The sequence below is a fragment of the Amblyomma mixtum genome, chromosome 6 (assembly GCF_055824585.1).
Source record: "Amblyomma mixtum isolate Tamu chromosome 6, ASM5582458v1, whole genome shotgun sequence".
Classification (NCBI taxonomy): Eukaryota; Metazoa; Arthropoda; class Arachnida; order Ixodida; family Ixodidae; genus Amblyomma; species Amblyomma mixtum.
The window spans coordinates 32,164,866-32,188,584 of NC_143017.1; the positions used below are offsets into that span (position 1 = coordinate 32,164,866).

The 23,719-nt window shown below is 44.0% G+C and overlaps 2 protein-coding genes across 5 annotated transcripts in view; one reads left to right on the forward strand and one right to left on the reverse strand.

Annotated features, from left to right (window-relative positions):
* The window catches only part of mor (SWI/SNF- related protein mor), a 48,985-nt gene extending 34,313 nt beyond the window's left edge, over positions 1-14,672 (reverse strand). For all 4 annotated transcript variants that reach the window (XM_089547727.1, XM_089547728.1, XM_089547726.1 and 1 more), the window contains exons 1-9: positions 14,514-14,672; positions 13,824-13,943; positions 11,207-11,292; positions 9,059-9,182; positions 6,136-6,259; positions 2,047-2,116; positions 1,872-1,947; positions 770-853; positions 574-615 (exon numbers count right to left, since the gene is read on the reverse strand). In XM_089547727.1, the coding sequence (XP_089403853.1) occupies positions 574-615; positions 770-853; positions 1,872-1,947; positions 2,047-2,116; positions 6,136-6,259; positions 9,059-9,182; positions 11,207-11,292; positions 13,824-13,943; positions 14,514-14,630 (843 nt within the window). In that variant the 5' untranslated portion in view covers positions 14,631-14,672. The remainder of the gene's footprint in view (positions 1-573; positions 616-769; positions 854-1,871; positions 1,948-2,046; positions 2,117-6,135; positions 6,260-9,058; positions 9,183-11,206; positions 11,293-13,823; positions 13,944-14,513) is intronic.
* Positions 14,673-15,080: 408 nt separating this feature from the next.
* On the forward strand, positions 15,081-21,524 carry zetaCOP (COPI coat complex subunit zeta). Its single transcript, XM_089547736.1, has 7 exons — positions 15,081-15,126; positions 15,381-15,449; positions 15,556-15,637; positions 15,727-15,818; positions 17,292-17,425; positions 20,065-20,155; positions 21,400-21,524. The coding sequence occupies exons 1-7, from the start codon at positions 15,109-15,111 to the stop codon at positions 21,445-21,447; spliced, it is 534 nt and encodes a 177-aa protein (XP_089403862.1). The 5' UTR covers positions 15,081-15,108; the 3' UTR covers positions 21,448-21,524.
* Positions 21,525-23,719: the final 2,195 nt, after the last annotated feature.

The following is a 23,719-nucleotide window of genomic DNA, read 5'->3' on the forward strand; positions in this document are numbered from 1 at the left end:
CTGCATAACCCAGGTATAAATGGAGCAGCATTGGTATTCATATACCTTATTATGTAGCTGCATACAATCTATACGAGAACTACCAGTACAAAGAAAGACCCTAATTTTCCGCCCCCTACTCCCATCATCCAAAAGGTGCCGATGAGCTTCTGAACCATTTCCTGCGTTTCTCATCGACCATGCGGCAACAGTGTTCAAGTGCTCAGGTTGCCTCAACAGCACACTGTCACACAGTTCAGGGTCCTAAACAAGAGTGAAACAAGGCGCAATGACAAAACCAACAACACCTTTACCTGCATAAACATAAAAAGTCCTTCATTCATCACAATAGCTGCACAACAATTCACTAGTGTCAGAAACATTTAGCAGGGGCATGTCAAGCTTCAAGCCATTTCTCCTCAAGGCTCCATGCTTCAAATTTTCTAGGTATAAAATCCATTCACAGCAGCAATCGTACCCAACACATTCATGCCTGCCTACACATGACATCGCTAAAGATTACGGTAAACGACGCAAAGTATGCTGTTCAATCCGAATGCACTGGCAGCAGCAGCAATGGCGAGACAACCTCACCTCATCCAAAGTGTACTTTCCCCTGGGAGACCGTCTGCGGCCCTGGAAGTGAAAGAGAAACGACCCCGTGAGACAACGAAACCCAGGTCCCATCCACAAGCACAAAAGCAAAGCAAAGTTCTGCACTACAGCAGCAATGACACAGAAGGCTCCCAAGGAGCCAGTCCACACTAGTGCACCATGTGGTCTCGCTCACCATGGCATCCGTCTCAACTTCATAGTCCTCTTCATTCATCCATTCGTTGTACTCATCCAAATCCACAAGCCACTTGGCATTGACCTGGGCCAGAAGAAGACAGGAGCGGTGAGCAATGGCCGCTTTTCTTGTGCTCTTAATTTGCAAATGCACATCAACCTATCAATGAGTGCTAGTCAGAGTGACTGATTGCAACTGTAAAGGACTAAAGGGATGCTAAATATGCTCTGAAGAGCTGCCTCTTCACTCTGAAAATAATAATAATAATAAATAAATAAAAAACCAGGATCCTAAAGGACTATTATGGGCTGCACTTTGCAAGCTGTGAAATTGATGATGATGATGCTGAATTGGGGCATCTTATGGCCAAAGAGCACCAAGGCACAAGTTGTTTTCTTCTACTCAAGGTGGGTCAAGGACCCGATTCCCAAGCATTTCACCCTAAATAAGCCGAGCACCAGACCAGGGGAAACCTTGTACCTATTGCATCACCGGTGGGTACCCGGCGGGTACCCGGCGGCACTGGGAATTGAAACCCGCACCTCCCGCAAGCGAGGCATCCGGGATGCTCAGACCACTAGGCCACCGTTGCGGTGCAAGTTGTGAAATCATGTTTCGGTGCATCATGGCCTTGCAGAGGCATCAATTCAATTCAATTCATTTATTTCACCACATATATATGTATATGGTTGGAGCTCTTGGGCAAAAAGCTGCTCGAGGCCCAGGAGACCCCAACAACAAGGTAGAGAGAGCAGTGCCGATACATGATTGCAATAAGACAAAAGAAAAAACAATATTATATGAAATATTACACACAAGGAAAACACAGCTAGTGTTACAATACAAAAACTGACTCCGTATAGAACACATCACACACTGAAACATATTACATGTTCTAAACGAACCATCATAGATGACGTAATCATGCAATGGACTGTATGGTTTATGTATGTAATGTATTTGATTAAAAAAAAAACACAATGTGATCAAATGATGGAGACACATTTAGGCTTTTATTGTGCGTTTAGAAATAGCTCCCACAAGCTGCCCCGGGATCCCAAAATGTGGCGTTTCCCCATCCACTGCTGAACAAAGCACCCACCTCGTAGGGCCCAGTGTGAGTCTGTGGTGAGTCGGGCTCCATGTCAATGTCCAGGCCGGACACCCAGGTGTCAAAGCTGGAAAGGGGCAGACAAGACGGGGGGGGGGGGGATTGTTGACAGTGGTCAAAAGCAGGGGAAGCTACCAGCCAGCAACCAATCACAGCAGCCACTCACCTGTCGGGAAAATACCACCAGTGGATGAGAGCACTTCGATCCCGCTTCATCACCAAGCGCACGTATTCTTCTGCAAGCGGAGGGGGGAGAGAGAACGGCGGAGAGAGGGTCACACCTAGCACAGGCACTCCACGGAAAGCAACGGTCGTCCTGGCACACCGAATCAACTGCTGGCTATCATGAAATGCCGCAGTGGCTGCTACATGCTTCAAAAGCAAATGCACTAAAACACACAAAACACTGCTGCAAACATGTAAACTTTTTCGCCAAATGTGTAGAATCCACTTTTTGTTTTTCCAGACCAGAAAGCTGCAAGGTTTGGTTTGGTTTATCGGGGATTTAGCATCCCAATGTGACTCAGGCTATGGGGGACGCCGTACTAAAGGGCTTCGGAAATTTCGACCACCTGGGGTTCTTCAACGTGCACTGACATCGCACAGCACACGGTGTTCCCTACATGCACAAACTGCCATTTCAGCAACACAGTAACGCACTGTAACATTGAAGGACATGCACTAGAGAACATTCTAAATACGGCTGTCATTTGAAGGGTATTTAAACAAATAGTTTTACTAGTTCCGGCTACAGCTATTGCTAAGTGCAAGAACAGTTGATTTCCCATTTAAAAATGGATACTTGAAAATGCTCTCTTACACACTGAGTAGACGCATTCAAAAGAATCAGCATGCCCTTTCCACGACTGTGGTGAGCTTATGCGCTAGGAGACCACCACTGCTGATCAGAGCATTGGACAACACAATATAAGCTCACAGAATCGATATGTCAAACACACTGCTCTCAATGCTGACTGGCCCACAAACACTTTTCACTTTAATGGTACTGCTTCAATTTCCACAATTATATCGGCATGCCACACTGTGGGCTGTGAGGTTCACAGTATAGATCAAAGAACATGGACCACACGTGACTCACGTGTCGAACGCAATCAAAGGAAAAATTTTGTTTCTCAAGTACATTAGTAATAAGGGAATAATTACATTGGCATCCACCCGAGCGCAGCCACACGGCTACAAAGGAAAGCTATACAGCTTTTTCAGAAACTTCTCAGAAAAGCTTTCTCAGAAACTCAGAAAGCTGTATAGCTTTCCTTTGTAGCCGTGTGGCTGCGCTCGGGTGGATGCCAATGTAATTACTCCCCTATTACTAATGTACTCCACCTTGGGGGATTCCCCTAAACATTTGATCAAGTACATTAGGCACTTCCTGAATGTGGGTTGCATTAAGGGGGGAAGAGGGTCTTAGAAATAAATTTTTAATAATGAAGTCACAACCATGAAATCTTCAGGGAACATGCATTTCTGTGTGCCGATTCCAAATATGTAATTTAATTTTATGTATAACAAGTCCTTGTGCACTTATGCAATAAGTTAGGTAGCTTTTACCGAGAGTTTGAAAGAAATTCTACAGCTGGGAACTTGTTACATTGCATGCCATTGGTTTCCCTTTACATCAAGCTATGCAACAAGGGTAAAATTATCATCCTGTCTGTTATAGAAGGTGAGACTTTGAAATCATCAGTTTCTTCCCATTTGTGAAGTGGCAAATTCAAAACCCTGTAAGTCAACTTCTATGATAGGCAGGATAATCATTTTGCCCTTATTGCATAGTTTGATGTCAAGGCAAGCCAATGGCATGCGTCCTAGCAAGTTTCCTGCAGCAAAACTTATTGAAAGCTCTCGGCAAAAAGTTACATAACTTATTATATAAGTGCACAAGGACTTGTTTACATAAAATTACGTATTTGGAATCAACATGCAAAAATATGTTTCTTCAAGATGCCATTATTGTGACTTCATTAACAAAAATTTTTTTTCCAAGACCAGCTTCCCCCCTTAAACTGTGCATCCAACATTAGACAGCTGCATACAAGAGTGCACAAACACGAATGCACAGCCTCGATGCCAAGGCACCATTAAATTCAGGTTCCTCCGACATGAAGCTAAAGAATCCACAAGAACTGCAAAAATTCTTCACTGCCCCAGTTCTGCCATTCCTCTACCAGAAACTGCAGTAGTATAGATAATGAAGACCGGCACAGGCGCTTTTTTTTTTTTCACCTCAGGCGTGGGCCACTCTGCTTAAAATTTGACATAGCAGTGGAATTTGGAAGCGGGCTTTTACTTGCCTTCTACAAGTAAAGAGAATTGCATAAGTGCCTGCTTGCATTTCCAGCCAGCAAAATAAAAGTTAAAAGAACCCCCACCATTTACTGACAGCAAAGTAAAACACTCTGACATTTGTGGGGACGCTTTCGTCCCCTGCGTTCACTTTCCCACATTGCACCCCCTGCTGTAGTTAGCTCCTCCGAAACGCGCTCTTCTCAGTTTTGGTTACTTTAACTAACAGGGGAGGGCGCTCGCGTCGCAGCGACAGCAGTGCCACGGATGGCGTGTTTTGCCGCTCGTGCGCGGAGGAAGGCTGGCTCTCTTCTCCCTGGGATCGGGAAGCGACCGGACGTTTCGCTCGCAGCTCCGCTCTTTGCCGCGGGCGCCTCTTGGTCGGAACTTGCTCCCGCCGAGCCCGTCCCGTCCGGCCTCGGAGTTTATCCCTTTGCCCTAGCGTGGGCGAACGTTCGCTCGTAGCTGTGCTGGTGAGTCGGACATCCTCGATTCCTCAGTGTATTTTGTTGCTAGCTGGCGTTATTGTTGTTATAGCAATAAATTCCTTGTTTGTGTCAGCCAGTGTGTCGTTCCTTTGTTCCCGCAGAGCACGGCCCGCCGTGGTCGGCGTGTGCTCGGTATCGTAGGCGACCACGGGGTGGGGTCCGCGCGGTTTTGAACTGGGTCAGCCACGGTTAATCGGGGAGAACGGGTTTATCTCCCCCCCTTTTCAACCCCACACATTTCACCTCCTTAAAGCAAGAGATTCACTGAACTGCAACAATTCCGTCCATCAGCAAAGAGTGGTACTTCCGTACACCACAGATTGTTTCACATGAATCAAAGGAATACCTCTCTTATTCAGATGGTTTCAGCAAGCTATAGCGTGTCTGTATTTAAGTCAAACTAAACTGAAGATTCTTTTTCCCCCCCGGTTAACTTTCAGCTAACTCTGTATACTTAGTTTTGTGTGTGTGTTGTCTTCCTTTTTTTACTTGAATGTGCATATTATGAAATATTTTGTTTACTGTTAATTGATATTTATTATTGTCTATCATTAACTATTTTCTATTGTGATAATGTTGCTCATTATTTTTTCTCTTTTGTCCATTCAGCCATCGTTTCTATGATGTGTTAACCGGGGTGTAGGCCTTGTCAGGAGGCAAGCTTGGTCTTCCTCCTTTAGCCTCACCTCGAGGGCATATTGTACATAATACGGCCAAATAAACATACTACTACTACCTTAGTCATCATCACCATCATCATCATTAGCCAGACTACGCCCACTGCAGGGCAAAGGCCTCTCCCATGTCTCTCCAATTAACCCTGTCCTTTGCCAGTTGCAGCCACCGTATCCCCGCAAACTTCTTAATCTCTTCCGCCCACCTAACTTTCTGCCAGCCACCCGCTACGCTTGCTTTCTCTTGGAATCCACTCCGTTACTACCCTCAAGGACCAGCGGTTATCTTGCCTATGCATAACATGCCCTGCCCAAGCCCACTTCTTCCTCTTGATTTCAACTAGGATGTCATTAACCCACATTTGTTCCCTCACCCACTCCGCCCGCTTTCGATCTCTTAACGTTACACCTATCATTTTCCTTTCCACAGCTCGCTGCGTTGTCCTTATCTTAAGCTGACCCCTCTGTGTTAGCCTCCAAGTTTCTGCCCCATAGGTGAGCACCAGTAAGATACAGCTGTTGTATACTTTTCTCTTGAAGGATATTGATAAATTGCCATTCATTATCTGAGAGAACCTTACAGTATGTTACCTTACAGTATAGTAAGGAGAAACATGAAAGAAGTAATAAGTGAGCATGGGACAGTTGAACTAGCCCCCCACCAGCTCTGAGCTGCTGCCAGTCTCTATTGCAACACTCCAGGAGGTAGATTTTACTGTCCTGCACATCCCAGCTCCCTTGCCTCAGCACACGTGTGCCACATATCAAGTGAGCCAGCCAGGTACGCACCAGAGGTATCCGTCGTGGGCACAGGCGGGTAGACTATGTGGGAGGCGTCATCTGGGGACTCTGCAATGGTGCCCTGGTGCCTTTTGATGATGTCCTTCAGGCGTGAGATCAGCTGCTTCTCCACCTGCGCAGTCATGAGGGCAGAGCAACTTTGCGCACACACACACACACACACGCACACACACACGCAGCTTCTCTGAAAGCCACGAGAGAGCCAAGCACATTGCAAACAAGGACGCAGTGAAAACAACTACTACAGATTCGCAGCTGAAATTTCCAGGATTTCACACATAACACGTTCTCTCATCGTAAGCCGTTTGACGCCAAAAAAATGTACACACTGTCTCCACCAATACACGGTTATCAATGCATAAAGTTGGCCTAGTTGGTTTTGCATTCCAAGAATTTTTCACACAAGACGGGACGAGAAGAAGAAGACGACAACGAGAGCGCTTGTCCTGTCTTGTGCGCAAAATTCTTGGAATATAGACAGTATCCTCTATACCAGAAATTCACAAACTGAGAGTCCACGCATGCCTCAAACACAACCTTTCCTTTTCCCACTTTATTTTGGGGCTAATCATTATGCAATTCCTCATTCAATAGCAATAGAATTTGGTAATTTTTTTCCAGGGCCATGCATATGCATGCATGCATGTTAGGCATGAAGAGACAGCAACCAAGTTGCTCAGCGCCGTATAAAAGCCACTGGTATTTTGCCAATGCTAAATAGGCTAGTGTTGCCTAAACAGGTTAGGCAACTTAATGCAACATACTCCCATCCAGCAAGTTTACACAAATTGCAAGCACAGGGGCCTTGACTCCTATTCCCATTGCCACGAGCACTGATCCTAGATTGACACTAGCATCCAAGAGCTGGCAGTTTGTGCAATTTTTAAAAAACACGTTCTATATTCTCCACGCAATGTAGTCCGTACTCTTGTAAATGTACAAATGCACAGACCGAAATCAAACTCCTCCGTTATCCCAACCGAAAGGTTTTGTTTGGCCTTGCTTCAAAAGCGTACCAGGTGCCCGTTTCGTGAAATGATGAAGCGTACACAGAACCTCAGCAGTGGGATGCAGTTATCAACGACGGCACAAAAAAAAAAAAGGAAATTCGCCTATCCCTCCACGTGGGTACCACAGTCACCACCAAAGTAAACAGAGCATGCTAAGCTACAGTAGCCGACCGATTTTTCGGACTCGAATAATTCGGACTTGCTCGATATTTCGGACCTCGATAAAGAACAGTCGCGGCCCCTCATAGAAAAGTGTGCATTTTCAGGACCGATATTTCGGACTCTTTGGAGCAATACTGTGAAGACAAGTTTTTCAACCGAAAATTCCTCTTTTTTCGGCTTAAGGGGGGACACTGGTCTTAGACCTATTTTCCTTATTTTCAGTCCAATCCTAATGAAACTGTACCACCTTGCTCAGTTTTTTGTACTGATTTCAACAATCAAATTACCTTTCTCATAAATTAGTCGGTTCCCAAGATAATTAATTTTATTTAGTCATTCATTAGTACCTCGGTGCAAAAAAAACTGCTCAATAAAAAATCATTTTTAATCCATGGCTGCATAGTATGGTGAGTAAAGAGTGCAATAATCAAAGCAGTTTTTCCGTTTTACTCTCATTAGTAATTTTACAGCACTTGGAATATCAATGTTCAAGGTGCGAATGTATTGCATCGATAAACTTTGCAAAATTATAAATTTTTAAAGTGCGATTAAACAAATCTGCTGTGATTATTGCACACACTGTGTCTTCAGCTTCCCTTAGCAAACAATATGATGTCTCTATCTGTCCTAGATGTTGAGATATCGACATACTAAGACAGCCAGATGTCCAAAATTTCCATGCAATTAAATTGCCTGCTTCTGCATAAATTCAGCCCACACGATGATCTGAATTTAATATTATGGTCAAAATGTTGATTTCTTGAAGGAAAAAATGGTACATTCGGAAAATAATAGCTGTAGATTCCACAAATGTCATTTTTTGAAAATCGATTTTTTGGTCATTTTTTGGTCTCAAAGACCAGTGTCCCCCCTTAATACAGATGCGAGCGGGCATCGCTGTTGCAACCAGTCAGTTCTCCACCATTGTCAAAGGCGCCATCTTGGATTTAAACAAAGTCAATCGGTTGTGCTGGCTTGGCTGTTTGTTCAGTGTGTGTGTGTGTGTGTGTGTGTGTGTGTGTGTGTGTGTGCGCGCGCGCGTGTGTGTGTATGCGCGCGCGTGTGCGTGCGTGTGTGTATGTGGATAGGCTTGGCTATTTGTTCTTCGTAGCTGGCACTATGAGAGAAGCCAACAGCCACAGAAACCAAGAAGCACAGGTAATTTGCAGTGTTGATCAATGGAGATTAATAGTGAATGTTTTATCACTTAAAGATAATCGATTAGAAAAGCAGAAGAAAAACTAACCACATCCTGTCAGTGGGAACCGAACCCACGACCCCCCTTTTTCGTTTGCAGCCTGACATGTGACCGCATCACACTGTCTGGTATCATGCCGTAGAGTGACTACCGTGACGCAAGGTGTCCTGGACATGACAAAAGCAAGACTGTGGCTCAGTTGAAGTCTAATATTATTGATTTGCAAGTGGAACAGGGGAGCGGCGACGCTCACGATTTTTAAAGCCAATTTTCCACTGAAATATTGATTGTTTTGAAGTTCACGAATTTTACGGTTTGGACTGTTCCAATTATCTGGACCATTTTCCGGGTCCCTCAAGAGTCTGAAAAATCTTCGGCGAATGTAATTCAAGCACATTTACATGCAACCTTGTCAACGCTTTTCCGCACGCACACAACTCACGAGTCTCCGCTAAGCAACACGTTTGAGCAGTCTTACTGCATTCACTGTGGTCTGTCCCTCGGCTCGTAAGCCCTTCTGAGAGGGCAGACTCTCGCTCACCTCAGAAGATATGTAGATGTGAGGCAGAGACAAGCACTTGTTCTGCACCAGGGTCTTCTCCACAGTCATGAACATCTCCACATTGCGGTCCATGCGCGATGGGGACTGGAAGTCAAACCTGCGCCTGCGATAGATAGCACAGCAGTGTCACGAGCACTGCACTATTCAGTCGCTGCTCTGCGCAATCGTTATCTCAATGCACCGCATGGCTACAAGTCTTCTGTGGCAACACTGATTTCTAGACATTGTGTAGCGCAGATATGCAGTTCAACCAGCGAAACTGTCAAGCCAGGGCAGCCTTTCACAGACACAGCAAAGAGCTCTTTTACACTTATATGGTGGTTAAGAGAAAGCAGTTGGAAATAACAACGTGCAAAGTTTTCGGATTGCATGCCATTTGTCGGGCTCTAACACCTTACACACTCTTCTAAAGCCCTGATACAGTCCCACGACTTTTGGACCCTTGCCAGTATACCTATGTCCTCACCTCGCATGTAATCAATAAACTCTTATTTGATATTCTATTCTCAAATGGCTATGTAAAGAGCATCTGCATAGTTCAATATCGAGCCAATGCCGTTCACTGCTGCAGCTGTGAAATAGCTCTCCATGCACTTTTAAATTCACAGCCAAACATCCATTCACATTTAGTTCACCAAAGCATGATACTATATTACTTGCTACCAAAGCATTACACGAAAATGAGCGGCAAAATACCACTTTTAACCACAAGTGCATTTCCAGGCTACCACTATTTTTGATTGTGTAGCTAACAATCTCCTGAGCAAACCTTCCCTGTGCACTACACTGCAAGACGAATCGCCGCTTATTAACGCACCCACAGTATTGCACTCAAAGTAGAGCTGCTGGGGACAGCGGTGCAGTAAGTGTAACTTGACACCCCAAAGCTGGGCTAACTATGAGAGGTGTCATAATGGAGGGCTCAAGATTAATGTTAACTATTTGGCGTTCTCCAACGTGCACTGACACCACATAGAACAAGAACATTTTGCCTCCACCTCTCAAATTAAATGTGGCCTGACCACTATCTGACCCCGCAGTTTCACCCTCAGCAGTAAAACGCCCAAGCTAGTGATCCACAGTACTGGATCTTCGACAACCAGAAGCCTGTCTCTAACGTCTAAACCTCACTGAAATACATTTCCAGCATCCTACAAGGCATGAGGGCACACAGTGCCATGAAGGGTGCAATGCCAGAAAAAAAGAAAAGCTAAAAATTCAGCAACAAAGATCTCCGACTGGCTGCCAAGTTCCAGGATGAAACGAACCAACGTACTACAGTACTTGCCAAGCGGCTGACCCAGCTTTGAGAGGACAATCCCACACCACTTCAAAAGCTGCCTAAAGGATATAAACCATGCAGACAAGTACTTGAAGCAGTCATGAATGACAGAAGAAAAGTGCCCAGTCTATTTTTTTTTTTGCACAACAAAAACAAATAAAATGGTTTATGGGGGTTTAACGTCCCAAAGCAGCTCAGGCTATGAGGGACGCCATAGTGGAGGGCTTCGGAAATTTCGACCACCTGGGGTTCTCTAACGTGCACTGACATCGCACAGTACACGGGCCAGTAGAATTTCTCCTCCAAAGAAATTCAGCCGCCGCGGCTAGGATCGAACCCGCGTCTTTCGGGTCAGCAGCTGAGCGCCATAACAGATAAAACAAATAAAATGGTACTTCCTCAAAATGTTGACTTTGTTCTTGTTTCACATTTTTACACTAAACTTCCTGCTTAGAGAAGTTATCACCCTCAAAAATGAGTGCTAATGCAGCTTTTAATGACAATTTCTCGAACAAAAATGAGTAAAGAACAGGCCTGTGGGCTTGTCCCTTACCTATATTTACTACCCCTGGCCTCAGTCAAAAACTTTTACTGGGAATAGAAAAGGACACCTAGGAAACCGATTTTCTGAGTAATAACGACTACCAGAGAAAATTATTTTTACAGTATTGCACAGAAACTGCTACTAAACCTTACTGCACGACCTATCATGTATGACATCACACTGACAGCACACGCTTGCAGCGACACTGGAATTTGGCCAGACTAACAGAGGTGCACGTATGTCTGCAGGCCTGCCTATGAGCCCTAGACACTTCAGGATGCCGAGAAAGCGTCCGGCTTACCATCCCTGCTCGCTCTTGAACTTGTAGACAGCAGCAAAGATGTGGCAAAGTGCACCTCCAGGCTTAAAATCCATAAAACATTTCATCTGAGAAGAAGAAAAAAATTAAGGTACGTTAAGAATCAGAAATACAAGTATTACTACAACAAAAAGAATCACAGTAAAAACTGAAACAAGCTCCACCCGTTTCAAATGCTGCTAAGGCTAGTGCGTCCATGAAACCCTATCACTCCGCCACGTATCATTTGTTCTCAAAACTTCGGTGAATGTTCGGATGAAAACAAAGAGCGGTATAAAACTAAGTGGCAGCACTGAAAATCACGGTCAAAGCTGTGAGGCACTCAAGTGTTTGAGACCTCTGGCTTTAATTTTCACTGAGTGAGAACCACTTTTTCGGGCGCGGATGAGTAAGAGCAATTCGCCCTACCAGCCGGGTGTCGTGCCACCACATGTAACTCTTGCTTCTCAAAGTCTCGACGAGTCGCAGGACGAAACTGTGGCAAGAGGTAAAACGAAGTCCACAAGGTGCCAGCCATGGCACTTAAGGTTTGTCACAACAAAATGTGCTTGCGTTCACTTTTTCCTAGGGCGAACTACTTTTTGGCCCTTTGGCCACATACTTATCCTACGTGAACAGGCGCACTAGCTTTGGCAGCATTGCCAGCTATGTATGAAACAGAGTATAGCAAAAAAAGAAACTACAGTCTTTTGAGTTCAAGGTGGAGAGGGAGCAGGTAGATAGGTTTCTGGAAAACACAAAGCAGTCTTGCCCAAGCATTGCATAAGCACCCTGAGGCAGCTTGTACTGTAGTATTGTAGAGTCTTTTTAAGATTTCACATATCAGCAAAAATCAGGATTCCTAATTCCACATTCTGGCTAAATCTCAACCACCATCCCATGCAGCCACCATTACAAAGCATACATGGCAATGACAAATCAAGAAATCACACATGAACATGACAATAAGCACTCCTTAGAAAGGGTGGCTTTTTTTTTTTTTCGAGAGAGAGAGAGAGAGAGAGAGAGGGAAAAAGAGTTGGACTGGAACTGAAACAAAGGTAAAATCTCCGGTTTCCCTGTTTCAAGCATCCCACATTTGCAATGAAGAGGCTTGCTCATCAGAAACACGGACTATCCACCGGTCCACTTTCACCACAGGATGTACATCTTGATTAGACAGAAATCTGCAGCACGCAGAGACTTAAGGAACTGGTAGGTTCACGAACATCTTCCTGATCAGTCCATGTATCTCCACTACTAGACAAAGGCCTCTACCAACAAAATCCAAAAAGCCCTGTCTTGCACCAAGTTCAGCCACCCTATCCCCACAAATTTTTTAATCTAATCTTATCTGCCTACCAGAGTCCATGACTGCTGCCTGCCACATCTGCCTTCTCTCAAAACCTACTCCACTACTATAATGGAAAATCTGTTATCTGCTCTCCACATTACATCGCACCCATGTCCATTTCCTCCCCTTAATTTTTAAGCTAAGCTATCAACTTTTGTTTGTTCCCTGGCCCAGGCTACTCTCTTCCAGCCTCCTAATGTTATCCTCATTTTAACATCTATGGTGCACTGTGCTGTACGCAATTCAATTTCAAATCATTCTGCTGACCTCCAAGTTTCAACCCCATAGGTGATCACTGCCAAGGTACAACTATTACATAGTTTTCTTTTAGACTGATACTATCCTCCTCCCTTCTCCTACCTATTTCTCTTTCGCAGTCGCCCCGAGATCACTACTTGCCCTAGATACTTGCCCTTACCACTTCCAATATCTCACTGCCTGTTTAAGACTGTTCCTCTGTTCTCACACTGTTGCACGGTACTTCACTTTTCTTCAAATCAACTCCCAGTCCCACTATACTGCTTCGAGTGCTCGGGTCCTCGAACATACGCCGCTATTCCTCTCCTGAGTTACAAGAAGGCCACTGTCATCAACAAATCAGGCGTTACTAAGGTATTCTCCATTAACTCTAGTCCCTAGCTCTTCTAAACCCATATCTCTGAATGCTGCTTGCAAGCATGCAGTGAGCAGCAGCGACTTGGTGGTTACAGGAACATACTACAGGAACATACTGCCAAGCTGAGACAGTGCAGGAAATATGACTTCTTTTCGGCCACGTGCGATCCCCGTTTGATTTCACCCATTTGTTAAAAATACAATTACCTTGGCAGTATGTTCTGCAGGAACATACTGCCATGGAAAAATGCCGGCCAGCTGTAAGGCATGTCAGGCCAGTGAGTAAAGTGGAGAGGTGGGCGAGTTGGTATCTATTTCGAACTAATAACACCAGCGGAAGGACGCACACACAGAGAGGCAGACAGGACGGTGCTGGGAATTCACGAGCTTTGCAAGTTATGAAGGCAATAAAGGACAGTCACTAGCAATAAGGCTCCTATAGTTAGCAAGCCGCACGTTAAAGTCGCCGAAAATGCCAGAAACGGCAATAAAAGAAAACTCGGATAAGGGTTGCGGCTTTGTTAAAAATGTGCTGGGCGCTCACTCATCCTCTTAGTTTCGCATGCGAAACTAGACAAAATCATGCATCTCACTTCGTGCAACCGATTCTAGCCAATACAAATGTGCCAAAGCTCGGACAGCAGTACTCACCGGGAGTCGTGTCAGCGGCGGTTTGCTCACACTCCTACCAAACGCATCTTCTTGAAACTGAATCAGCTGAATGACCAAGCTTGACAGCCCCTTGTTTGTGGGTGGCTCGGCTTGCGTGTACTGTAAAAAGAAAACGCAAAAGGCGTACAGTTAGTCGAAACCGATACTACATCGCAGGATGGGCAATGGTTGAATTTTTCTTTTCTTCGCGTTTGTAGACGCCGCTGGGCACAACGCAGCCAAGCGACTTTTGAAAGCGCGACACAGCGGCTTCCCAGGCGAAACTACGAAATACAGATGAACCGAAAACAATGCCGCGCATCACGCAAGCATGAAAGAATGAACAAATATTTGTTAAAATGGGCTTCGGGGCTTGCTTCGCCGCAGAGCAGATGAACCGATGTCTGCTAACTCTGCAAAAGCTGCGTCGTTTAGGCCTAGTAAAACAAGAAGCCGTGAACGAGCACATGTAGCCAATTACAGCAATTTTAACGCATCTTTTTGCGAGACAGCATCGTATATGCCCCAGAGATCACGACCGAGCCAGCGCGACGCGAGCGCACGCTACCGCAGTTGTCAGGACGCGGGGGACGCGGTGCCGATCTCCGATTCAAACACCGGTTGCTCCTTCTCGGAGAAATAAACTCATTTTGGCGATACGCAAGTAATAGCTACGAAGAACCAACGTACCTTCTTGCAGTTTTTGTGGAGCCATTGCCTAACCCCGTCAAACTGTGCAACTGTTTCCGAAGATTCGTAAAATTTCAAGTTTGGCCCACCGTCCCTTTTTCTTTGAACGACCGCCATGTTTAACAACAATATTGCTCTGTCCCGAAATCCAGGCTTGAGCTACGGCTGATGTCGTCTCTAAAGTGTAACTGTGGTGACGCCACGATTATCCATGCGATCATGGAGGAAGGAAAACCTCATGCATGCGATTATCTCGTCGCAGCACATATAGCAAATATGTAGACCTTCATAAGATTTTTAGTTTAAAGACAACATCCGAACACTTTCAGCCACTGTGTTTTATAATGCTTGTCTGGTAACGTTGGGATGTAAGCTACTCAGCACAAACCCAAAAGGCATGCAATGCAATTCCAATGTTTATCATGTAAATAACAAAAAAATATATTTTTTACTTCTATTAACTGAATATTGAGTTGGTTGCACACTTTTTAATTATCACCACAAACTTTTGATATCAACGTGGTTGCTATGACTACGGCATTTTTTGCGTCAATGAGTAGCCGAGCCAAGACGTCTTCACTACACGTCACTCAAAATGGAGTCGATGTTGCTGGTAAGTCGATGTGAGCACCGAAAGCAAATCGTAATGTTCGCATGTAACAGGGCCTGTATAATGTTTTCGCTTGTTTACTTAGCAGCTGCTTATTTCCTTCAAAGCAAACGTACTAGCGTTGAGGCTTTTACGTCGCGTGGTAGCCAAAACTTCACATAGCCGTCCCACCCGGCGTAACGGACTGTAGTAACAAGCTGTTTCGTGTTTCATGATCTGTCTATTTGTAACGTTCGATATCTTCTGGTGTCGTTCAGGAACCTACGCTCTACACGGTGAAAGCAATCGCCATCCTTGACAACGATGGGAACAGAATCTTGGCCAAGGTACGGTAACTGTTTGTGTGATGTGCCCGCTCGCTTTCATATTCATGCTACATCGTTTTTGGTTTCTTTAAACGAGACTTGCAACCTCTTGTTCTGTGCTTTGCAGTACTATGATAACACCTTCCCGTCAGCCAAAGAGCAAAAGGCGTTTGAGAAGAATCTCTTCAACAAGACACACCGGGCAAACGGTAAGACGGGCGACTGTAGTAGACAGTTTTGAGTTGTATTCTTATTTTCCCGTTCGCCAACTCATGCAGTCCTCTCTCTCTTATTTCAGCCGAAATCATAATGTTGGATGGATTGACGTGTGTCTACCGGAGTAATGTGGATCTGTTTTTCTACGTGATGGGAAGCAGTCACGAGAACGAGGTAGGCCATCGTGTACCTGTTCTGCGTCAAGACCCTTTTTTTGTTAAGTTTTTTTTTTACTATAGACATGAACTAGCAACTACCGAAACACGTGTTACCAGACTCCAGAAGCCGTGCGCAGCGGTGGTGTGAACGCTGTTTCCTCAAAATTGCAGTTATGACAGCTGATACTTAACCGAAGTGTACCACACAGTTCAAAGATAATTTTCTCGGTGCTTTAGCCATGTTACGTGCACAGCTCCGATTTTAAAAATACGGCGCAATCACAATGGCATGCTGTGATGTCTACTATTACTTGAGTGTGTAACAACAAAAAAAAAAAAAACTAGAACGTTGCCAGTTTGACTTGCCTACTAAGGCAGTTCATCTTGTCATTAGTTTTGAAATTGCACAGACAGCTCAGCCATGACTACATTTCATGACAACCAGCATAGGCATAACTCAAAGAGATCGCGAACCTGCTTTTTTTTTTTTTGCGTATAATAATGTGATAATTTCATGTTATAGGTATAGATTAATTGAATAACAGTACGAAAAAAAAAAGGACATTACATGTTTTGATTCAATCAGTGACATGTACATGTGTGCAGTGCTGCACGATTCAAATTTGGGTGTGTTTGTCCTCCTACATGCTCCTGTGGCAGCGATGAACTATCGATACGAAATTTAAATGGACCATAGAAGCAGGATTAAATTTTTATTCCTTGAAAGCAGGTGGCAACCGCGGGAGAATTCACATTCCGTGTGTTCAGAATTTTCCAGCTGGAGCATTAAGCTAACCACCAATAAAAACTTGAAATGACTTGTGCGGTCCATTTAAATTTCCCGCTAATAGTACATTAATTCAACTGGGGACCCTCAAACAATTTTATTGGATCCCAGAAGTTCTGTATTCGTATGTTGTTTAAATGCTTGCTTGTGACAATAAAAAACAAATAAACCACGAGGGAGGAAGGCCATGTCCTTGACTTGCTTGGCAGAGTACCAAAAGCAGTCTCTCTCTCTCTTTTCTTTTTTTTTGGGGGGTTTGTTGGTTCTTTCACATCTTTCCAGCGCAGCATTGAACCTCCTCTGTAGTTGTGGTTACATCGTTCTTACTCTCTTTAGTGTTTGGCCCTATTTATCATACAGGAGCAAGGGCCTAGAAAACACTAGGGACAAACAGGGAAAAAAGGGACAGATATGCCGAAAACTCCCATCAGAAGGGAGTTTTCCCAGGAGGAAGAGGAGGAGACAGAGCATACGAAAGATTATGTGAGGAAAACAACATAAAGGAATATGAAGCACATGAAATGAAGAGGAAAGCAAAATTAGTCGAGGATGTAAATTGTACGAGTCTGCACTCTGTATAACATCTTCTGTGGTAGGAGATTGGATATTTATGCCTCTTATTACTTCGAGACGTAGCTGTCGACAAGTATTTTAGAGATTTGTTTGGTCGACAATTTCACAGCAATTTTATCCCGTCCACAGCTGATCCTCTGCAGTGCTTTGAACTGCTTGTATGACTCCATCAACCAAATACTGAGGAAAAATGTGGAGAAGAAAGTCCTTCTGGACAACCTTGACATCATCATGCTTGCTGTTGACGAGATCTGCGATGGCGGGTAAATATGTTTCTTCACCAGCATGCAAAAAAATGTTGTGTGCAAATGGGTGCCTTGGTAAAAATGTGGCCGGTTTGTGGCAATACTGTGGTTACTCTTGTAATGAACTCACTCACATAGTCTGAACCCTCCCCCCGCCACTTCTGTTTGTTGAGAATTAACTTCTTTTTTTTAACCTCGTGTAAAAAACCTGCACCTTACCTTCAGGGCCAGTGATCAGTATGATCGCTTTGTCTCACCGAGATTGGCCGGAGCTGTTGACTGTCACAAGGTCATCAAATTGCACCATGATACAGCACCAAAGCAAGTAATGCTGAACACTGGCAACATGAATGCGGGTGACATGGGGACACAAACTGTTGACTGTGCACTTTTGTTGAACAAGGATGGGTAACGTGGACATAGGATACAAAAAAAAAAAAAGTAAACTTTTTTTTCCCCATGTGGGGAACCCTCCCCAAAATTGATGTCAACTTTTCTGGGGGAAAAGTGGTTCATTGCACGAGTAAATAAGGTATATGGGCTTGTTTTTGTGTTGACGGGGGCTCTGCTAGCGATTAATACTTTTTTTTATATAGTTTTCTAATTTGTCAGTTTGTGAAACGAAGGTGAAGCGAGCCAGGTATAGGTTATGTTAATCTTGGATTAGTTTTTTTAAGCCCACTGGCAAACTCTGGCATTATTATTTATTTATTTATTTATTTATTTACAATACTGCCAGTCCCATCAGGGACCATAGCAGGTGGGTGAACAAAAATGACAAACATGATAAAAATTTGAGCAGTGCATCAGGGTCTTTGTAGTGTCTTTGTCATCGTAATTACTGGAGATTCATGTCATCACACACTGCACATGTATCTCGGGAAACATTACATTTTATCTGTATTTAAAGCGAGCAGATATATTTGTCCTGCAACTTATATGAAGAGTAAGGTAAGGCTCCAAGTTCTCAAGAAGTTCTCAGAGAAGCTTTATGTTCATAAATTTTTTCACTATGTACTGAATTAAAGAGAGCGTAAAGGCTGTTTTAAACAGCACAGCTCACATCGGCCTATATGTGCAACTTGCAAGGTTTCAGAAGTGACAACCTGTTGTTCTGCTGTCAGAGAATGAAGCAGCCGTAATGTTATTTATGTTTGTCATTTAACGGTACTTTCCAGTAAACATTGGACTAACGATGTTTAGTTTGTGCGCTTTGTTTTACATCAACATGACACACTCTTTAGTGTTGTATATCATGTATCGTTCACACGGAAAGTTTATTTGTATGACCAAGGTGCACAAATTTTTCTTTGCAACTTGGATTCGAAAACTCCACAGTGCAAATCGGACGTGCCAGCATGGATTGCATCTTGACATTTCAGGCTTCATCCCCTGGGTCCATAAAAGCACATTTTTTCGTGGCTCTCACTTTGCATAAACTATTCGCAACAATTAAAGGAGTATAGACACACAACTTTTGGGCGCATGTTTTCTTGTTTGTAATGATGCGTAAGTTATTATTATACATGGATTACCACCTGGTATTCTACAACCGCTGAATAATTTATGATCAATTTTCTTTCTCGTGCTGTTTCGGTTTCAACAGCCGACCGATGACTGTGACGTCGAAGCGTGGTTAGAGGTGATGTGAGGCGTGAAAAAACTGCAATATAATCGCTGCTTCTACAGTCATTGTCATTCTGGTTCTTCAGGAAGGCTGGCTTCAGCACTGTAGTGAATTAAAACGATAAAGCAGTGATTATATCGACATTTTTCCAGTCCTCACGTGACGTACGACCACACTTGGACGTCACAGCCATCGTTTGGCTGTTGAAACTGAAACCAAAATAGCATAACAGAAAAATTCGATTATAAATTATTTACCAGTCGTAGGTGAATGCCACATGGTGATTCATGCATAGTAGTGTCTTCCACATCGTTGTAGAAAAGAAAACGTGCCACCAAATTTAGGTGTCTATACTTCTTATTAAGTTCAGGACATGGCTCGTGACAGAAATAGGGTCCAGGCAGGCGTTTAATATGGATTTTTGATTGCACAGAGGGGCACAAATAAAGGTCGAACACACGTGCAAGGAACATGACAAAGAAAAAAATGATTTGTTCATATATAAACATTGCATTGTAAGACTAAACTTGTGTTGTAAGAGGCAACAGTGTGTCAGTAGGAATATGCCTCTCTGGTGTAATTGACTGAGTTTAGTGCGCACGTCAACGTTAAAAAAAAATCTCTGCTAATGGAGTCTTAGTTTTCATTCGTGCTCTTAATCTGTGACTCAGCACCATATGCTCTTTTCACAGCTCGAATTTCGATGGAGGCGAAATTCTAGAGGCCCGTGTGCTGTGCAAAGTCAGTGCATGTTAAAGAACCCCAGGTGGTCGAAATTTCCGGAGCCCTCCTCTAGAGCGTCCCTCATAGCCTGAGTCGCTTTGGGATGTTAAACCCCAGTAAACCCTGTCTTTGCTAACTTGAGTGGAGATCTGCAAACATAGTTTCCTGAAATTTTCATTACATCTGCCTGTACTACTTTCAGTCTTGTAGCTGTTGAGCATGCTAGTGTCTCAGCATTGCCAGTCCATGCGACCTGAGTCGGCATTACTGTGCTGCTCTCACAAAGGAAAACCGCTTTGTTTTTTAGCATCATCCTGGAAGCAGACCCGACATCGATTCTTCAGAAGGTTGCATTGAGAACTGACGACATTCCACTCGGGGAGCAAACTGTTGCGCAGGTTAGTAACTGCTGCTTACATTGCCGAGAATGGAGCGTGGTAAGGAGTGGCACGCTCCCAGCTAAACTAGGTTTACATTTGCATCCCTTATACAAGGCACTTTATGCATAGTTGTGCACTCCGTTAGCCCCATAAATGGTAATGGGAATAAACGGTAATGAATGGTGCCAAAATGGTCATATTGCCACGTATCATTGTCGTGTCCGTTCGTTCGCGCAAGGCCGCAGAAAAGGGGTGTTATCATTTTTGTTCGTGACGCGAGAAGCGACCGGACTAATCTCGATTGTTCACAGCCATGAACAGCTGCATCTACGTGTTTCTAGATTACTCTAGATGATCTCGACCTGTTATCTCGAAGTTTCCTTACCGGCTTTAAATTGAACGATGCCGCGAGCAGCGGGCATTCGTAGTTCGACGACTGACGAGCACGTTTGTTGCTTACGCCGCTGCCGAGTGATTCAGTTCTTTTGCAGGCGCAAGTCAGCCCAAATAAAAAGCTTTGTTTGCAAGGCTTGTTGCTGTTTTCCTGACTGCTGGATTGCCGTCACTACAACGTGACAATATAGTAATGGTGCTGCCATCGGTTGGCTAACAAAAAAAATGCTTTGGTCGAGCCCTGCTCGCCCTAAGCCGGACACAGTGTGCCTAAAGCATGGAGGAAAAAAAAACTGAGGCGAGAGCATCTGGCGACAACCTTGAAGCCTAGTCTTAACAAGTAAAGATATAGTAAAAAAAAAAAGAGAGTTTGTCCCCCCATGATGACGCCACGTGATAGCATGCGGTAAAATCTAGCCCCGCTGCGCGCGCGCATGCGCGGATTAGCACAGCAAACTGACTGTAGATCAACCTCCTTGCTGTAGACGCTCCACGCCACAAGCCGCGCATACGCTTGCACTAAAACATACCAGAATCAAAACATAAGGGACTGAGTAGGAGAGCGAAAAACTGAGAGAGAAAACGGCTTCGTAAACACTCGGTTTGCGAACGCTGGCCGCGTGATGTCACGCTCCCTCCTTAGTTTTTTTTCCTCCTTGGCCTAAAGACTCACAATAAGCTGGCCTCATCAGGAGTTAGAAATGACAGAGGCGTGGCTCGTACAAGTTTGCTAAGGGGTTAGTGAAGTGTTTGTGTTGGAAACATATCATTGGGAAAACAAAAAATTTTTCCGGTATAATTTTTTTGTAGGGTATATTTATACGCTCAATGGGAATACAATCACAGCCATCGCTCTCTCTTGTTTTCAGGTGTTCCAGACTGCCAAGGAGCAACTGAAGTGGTCCTTACTGAAGTAGTTGCAGTTTTTTTTTTTTTTCTACAGTGTACATTCACAAATGCAGGTTGCTTGTATAATAAATTTCCTTGAAAGCAAGTGGGTCTTTGTGTAGACACATTCTTTTGCTCTCATAATTCACTGAACAGTGTGAAAATAAACACTATGAGTTGAACACTGAGCATTGCAAATAGAAATCTGCCTGGGTGAAAAGCAACTTAGGCCAAGCTCCTGAACAGGCTCAGCATCTAGAAGTCTTTTTTCACTGCTTTGTGGATGAGGGACCACAAAACAAGACTTCTGTGTGAAACTTGACCACAGATTAAGCAGCTGACTTTGAGGCACGAAAATTTGGTGTAAGGAAGCATAAATACATACATCCTTTGTCAAACACACTAAGGTAACCAGTGGTGTTAGTGGGCGACATAGTAGAGCTACTGTAGCAGGTCTGCAACACTAGAGCACTGGAGAGGTGACTAGTTTTTTCCTCACCTTGAAGGGTTTTAGAGCACTGTCGATGAAAAGCAAGAGACCCTGTACACTTCGAAGCAAACCTGTAAGGTGGACTATGTATTTTTTTTTTTTTGCCGCCACGGTGGCTCAGTGGCTATGGTGCTCAGCTGCTGGCCCGAAAGACGCGGGTTCGATCCTGGCCGCGGCGGCTGAATTTCTTTGCAGGAGAAATTCGAGGCCCGTGTACTGTGCGATGTCAGTGCACGTTACAGAACCCCAGGTGGTCGAAATTTCCGGAGCCCTCCACTACGGCGTCTCTCATAGCCTTAGTCGCTTTGAGACGTTAAACCCCATAAACCAAACCAAACCAAACCTATGTATATTTTTTTGTCAAAGGCTGATGTACTTAACTTCTAGTTTTGGAGTTGCACTTTCAATTTCCCTGAAGTAGCTAAGACGGAACTGCTTGCTTACCCATGCCACAGCAGTTTTTAGAGAAGTGCTTTGACTACAAAAATTTTATTGGCTTGTACTCGCAAAGCACTACCCATATTGTGCACTGCTTACAAACAATTGGCAGACAGTTCCCAAAGATTAGCGTTTGCTGGACAGCATTAACAGTACGCTCCAATATGAAGCTTATTTTAAGTTCTTTGGCTGACAGATAGCTGAATCTATTGTGCACATTTAACGGTGAAGTTTGCTTCATCATTGCATATCCATGAACGGTAGCAGCTAATGGCACAATAGTAACATGAGCAGGAAATTTGCCTCCTGGCTATTTAGTCCAGCTAAGTAGCAACTGCACTGCTATCCAAGGTTTTTGGGCTGAAAATTGGAACTTAAATCCTATTCCACTCATTCCCACCTCACAAACTGTGGCATTCTGTGTTCAGAAGTGCATCTTCAAATCTGTGTGTCTTATGTATGCAAAGGGAAGACACTCCAGTCACTTAAATCCTAGAACATGACATCCAAATACTTTCGCCAAGTATCTGATACAACCGTCATTTTTTTTTTTTGGCAGGAATATAATTTATGGCCTTGTGTTTTAATTTTTTTTTTTTCCTTTTACTTAAGCTTATATGTGGCACCCTTTTTCTGTCATAAAATTAACTGCCTCTCGAGTCTTATTTCTATTTTAAGCCTCAAACGTTTGGTTCCATTTTTATAGGAACATACAAGCTTTTTCCAGCCCAGTATGGATAGCTCCGAGCTGCAGTTGCCAAAGAGATGCAAAGTTTAGCCCGCAAACAGCTCTAAAGAAACAGGAAAAACAAAAAAAAAGGACACATGCTGTGCTGACTGACAACTCTCAATGACCATCTAGCCAGCCAATGTGTTCCCCCCACTTGAGCACTAAAGAAAAAACAGCCTCAGGCTTATGTACGATTCACACTAGCTGTTATAAACCCATATTAATGTATTTAAACAAAATTCCATAACAGGGCTTCCCATCTTACCACTGATCTAGGGGCCATTTTAATATGAATGCAAATAACTTCATCAAACCTGTCCTTTGTTGGACCAACTTTTAAGACCAAAAAATTCAGGGGGGCATTTTGTTGACGTAAAGTGTGGTGAGGCGAAAGTCTTAGCCGCGGTGTTGCTGCTTGTGTCACTGATGTGTGGTTAAGTTGTTAAGTACACGATTGTTTATGAATCTTAAATGCTGGAGACACTGAAGGGCGTTTGGGAGGCATCCGTCTGATTCGACGCCTTTCTGCAAACCCTCTCCAGCGTCCTAGACAAGAACTAAATACGCGTTGGCAGGAAGTAGCGTAGCCATTAGCACACTCGGCTGTGAAACGGAAAGATGGCGGTTTGAATCCCATCGTGCA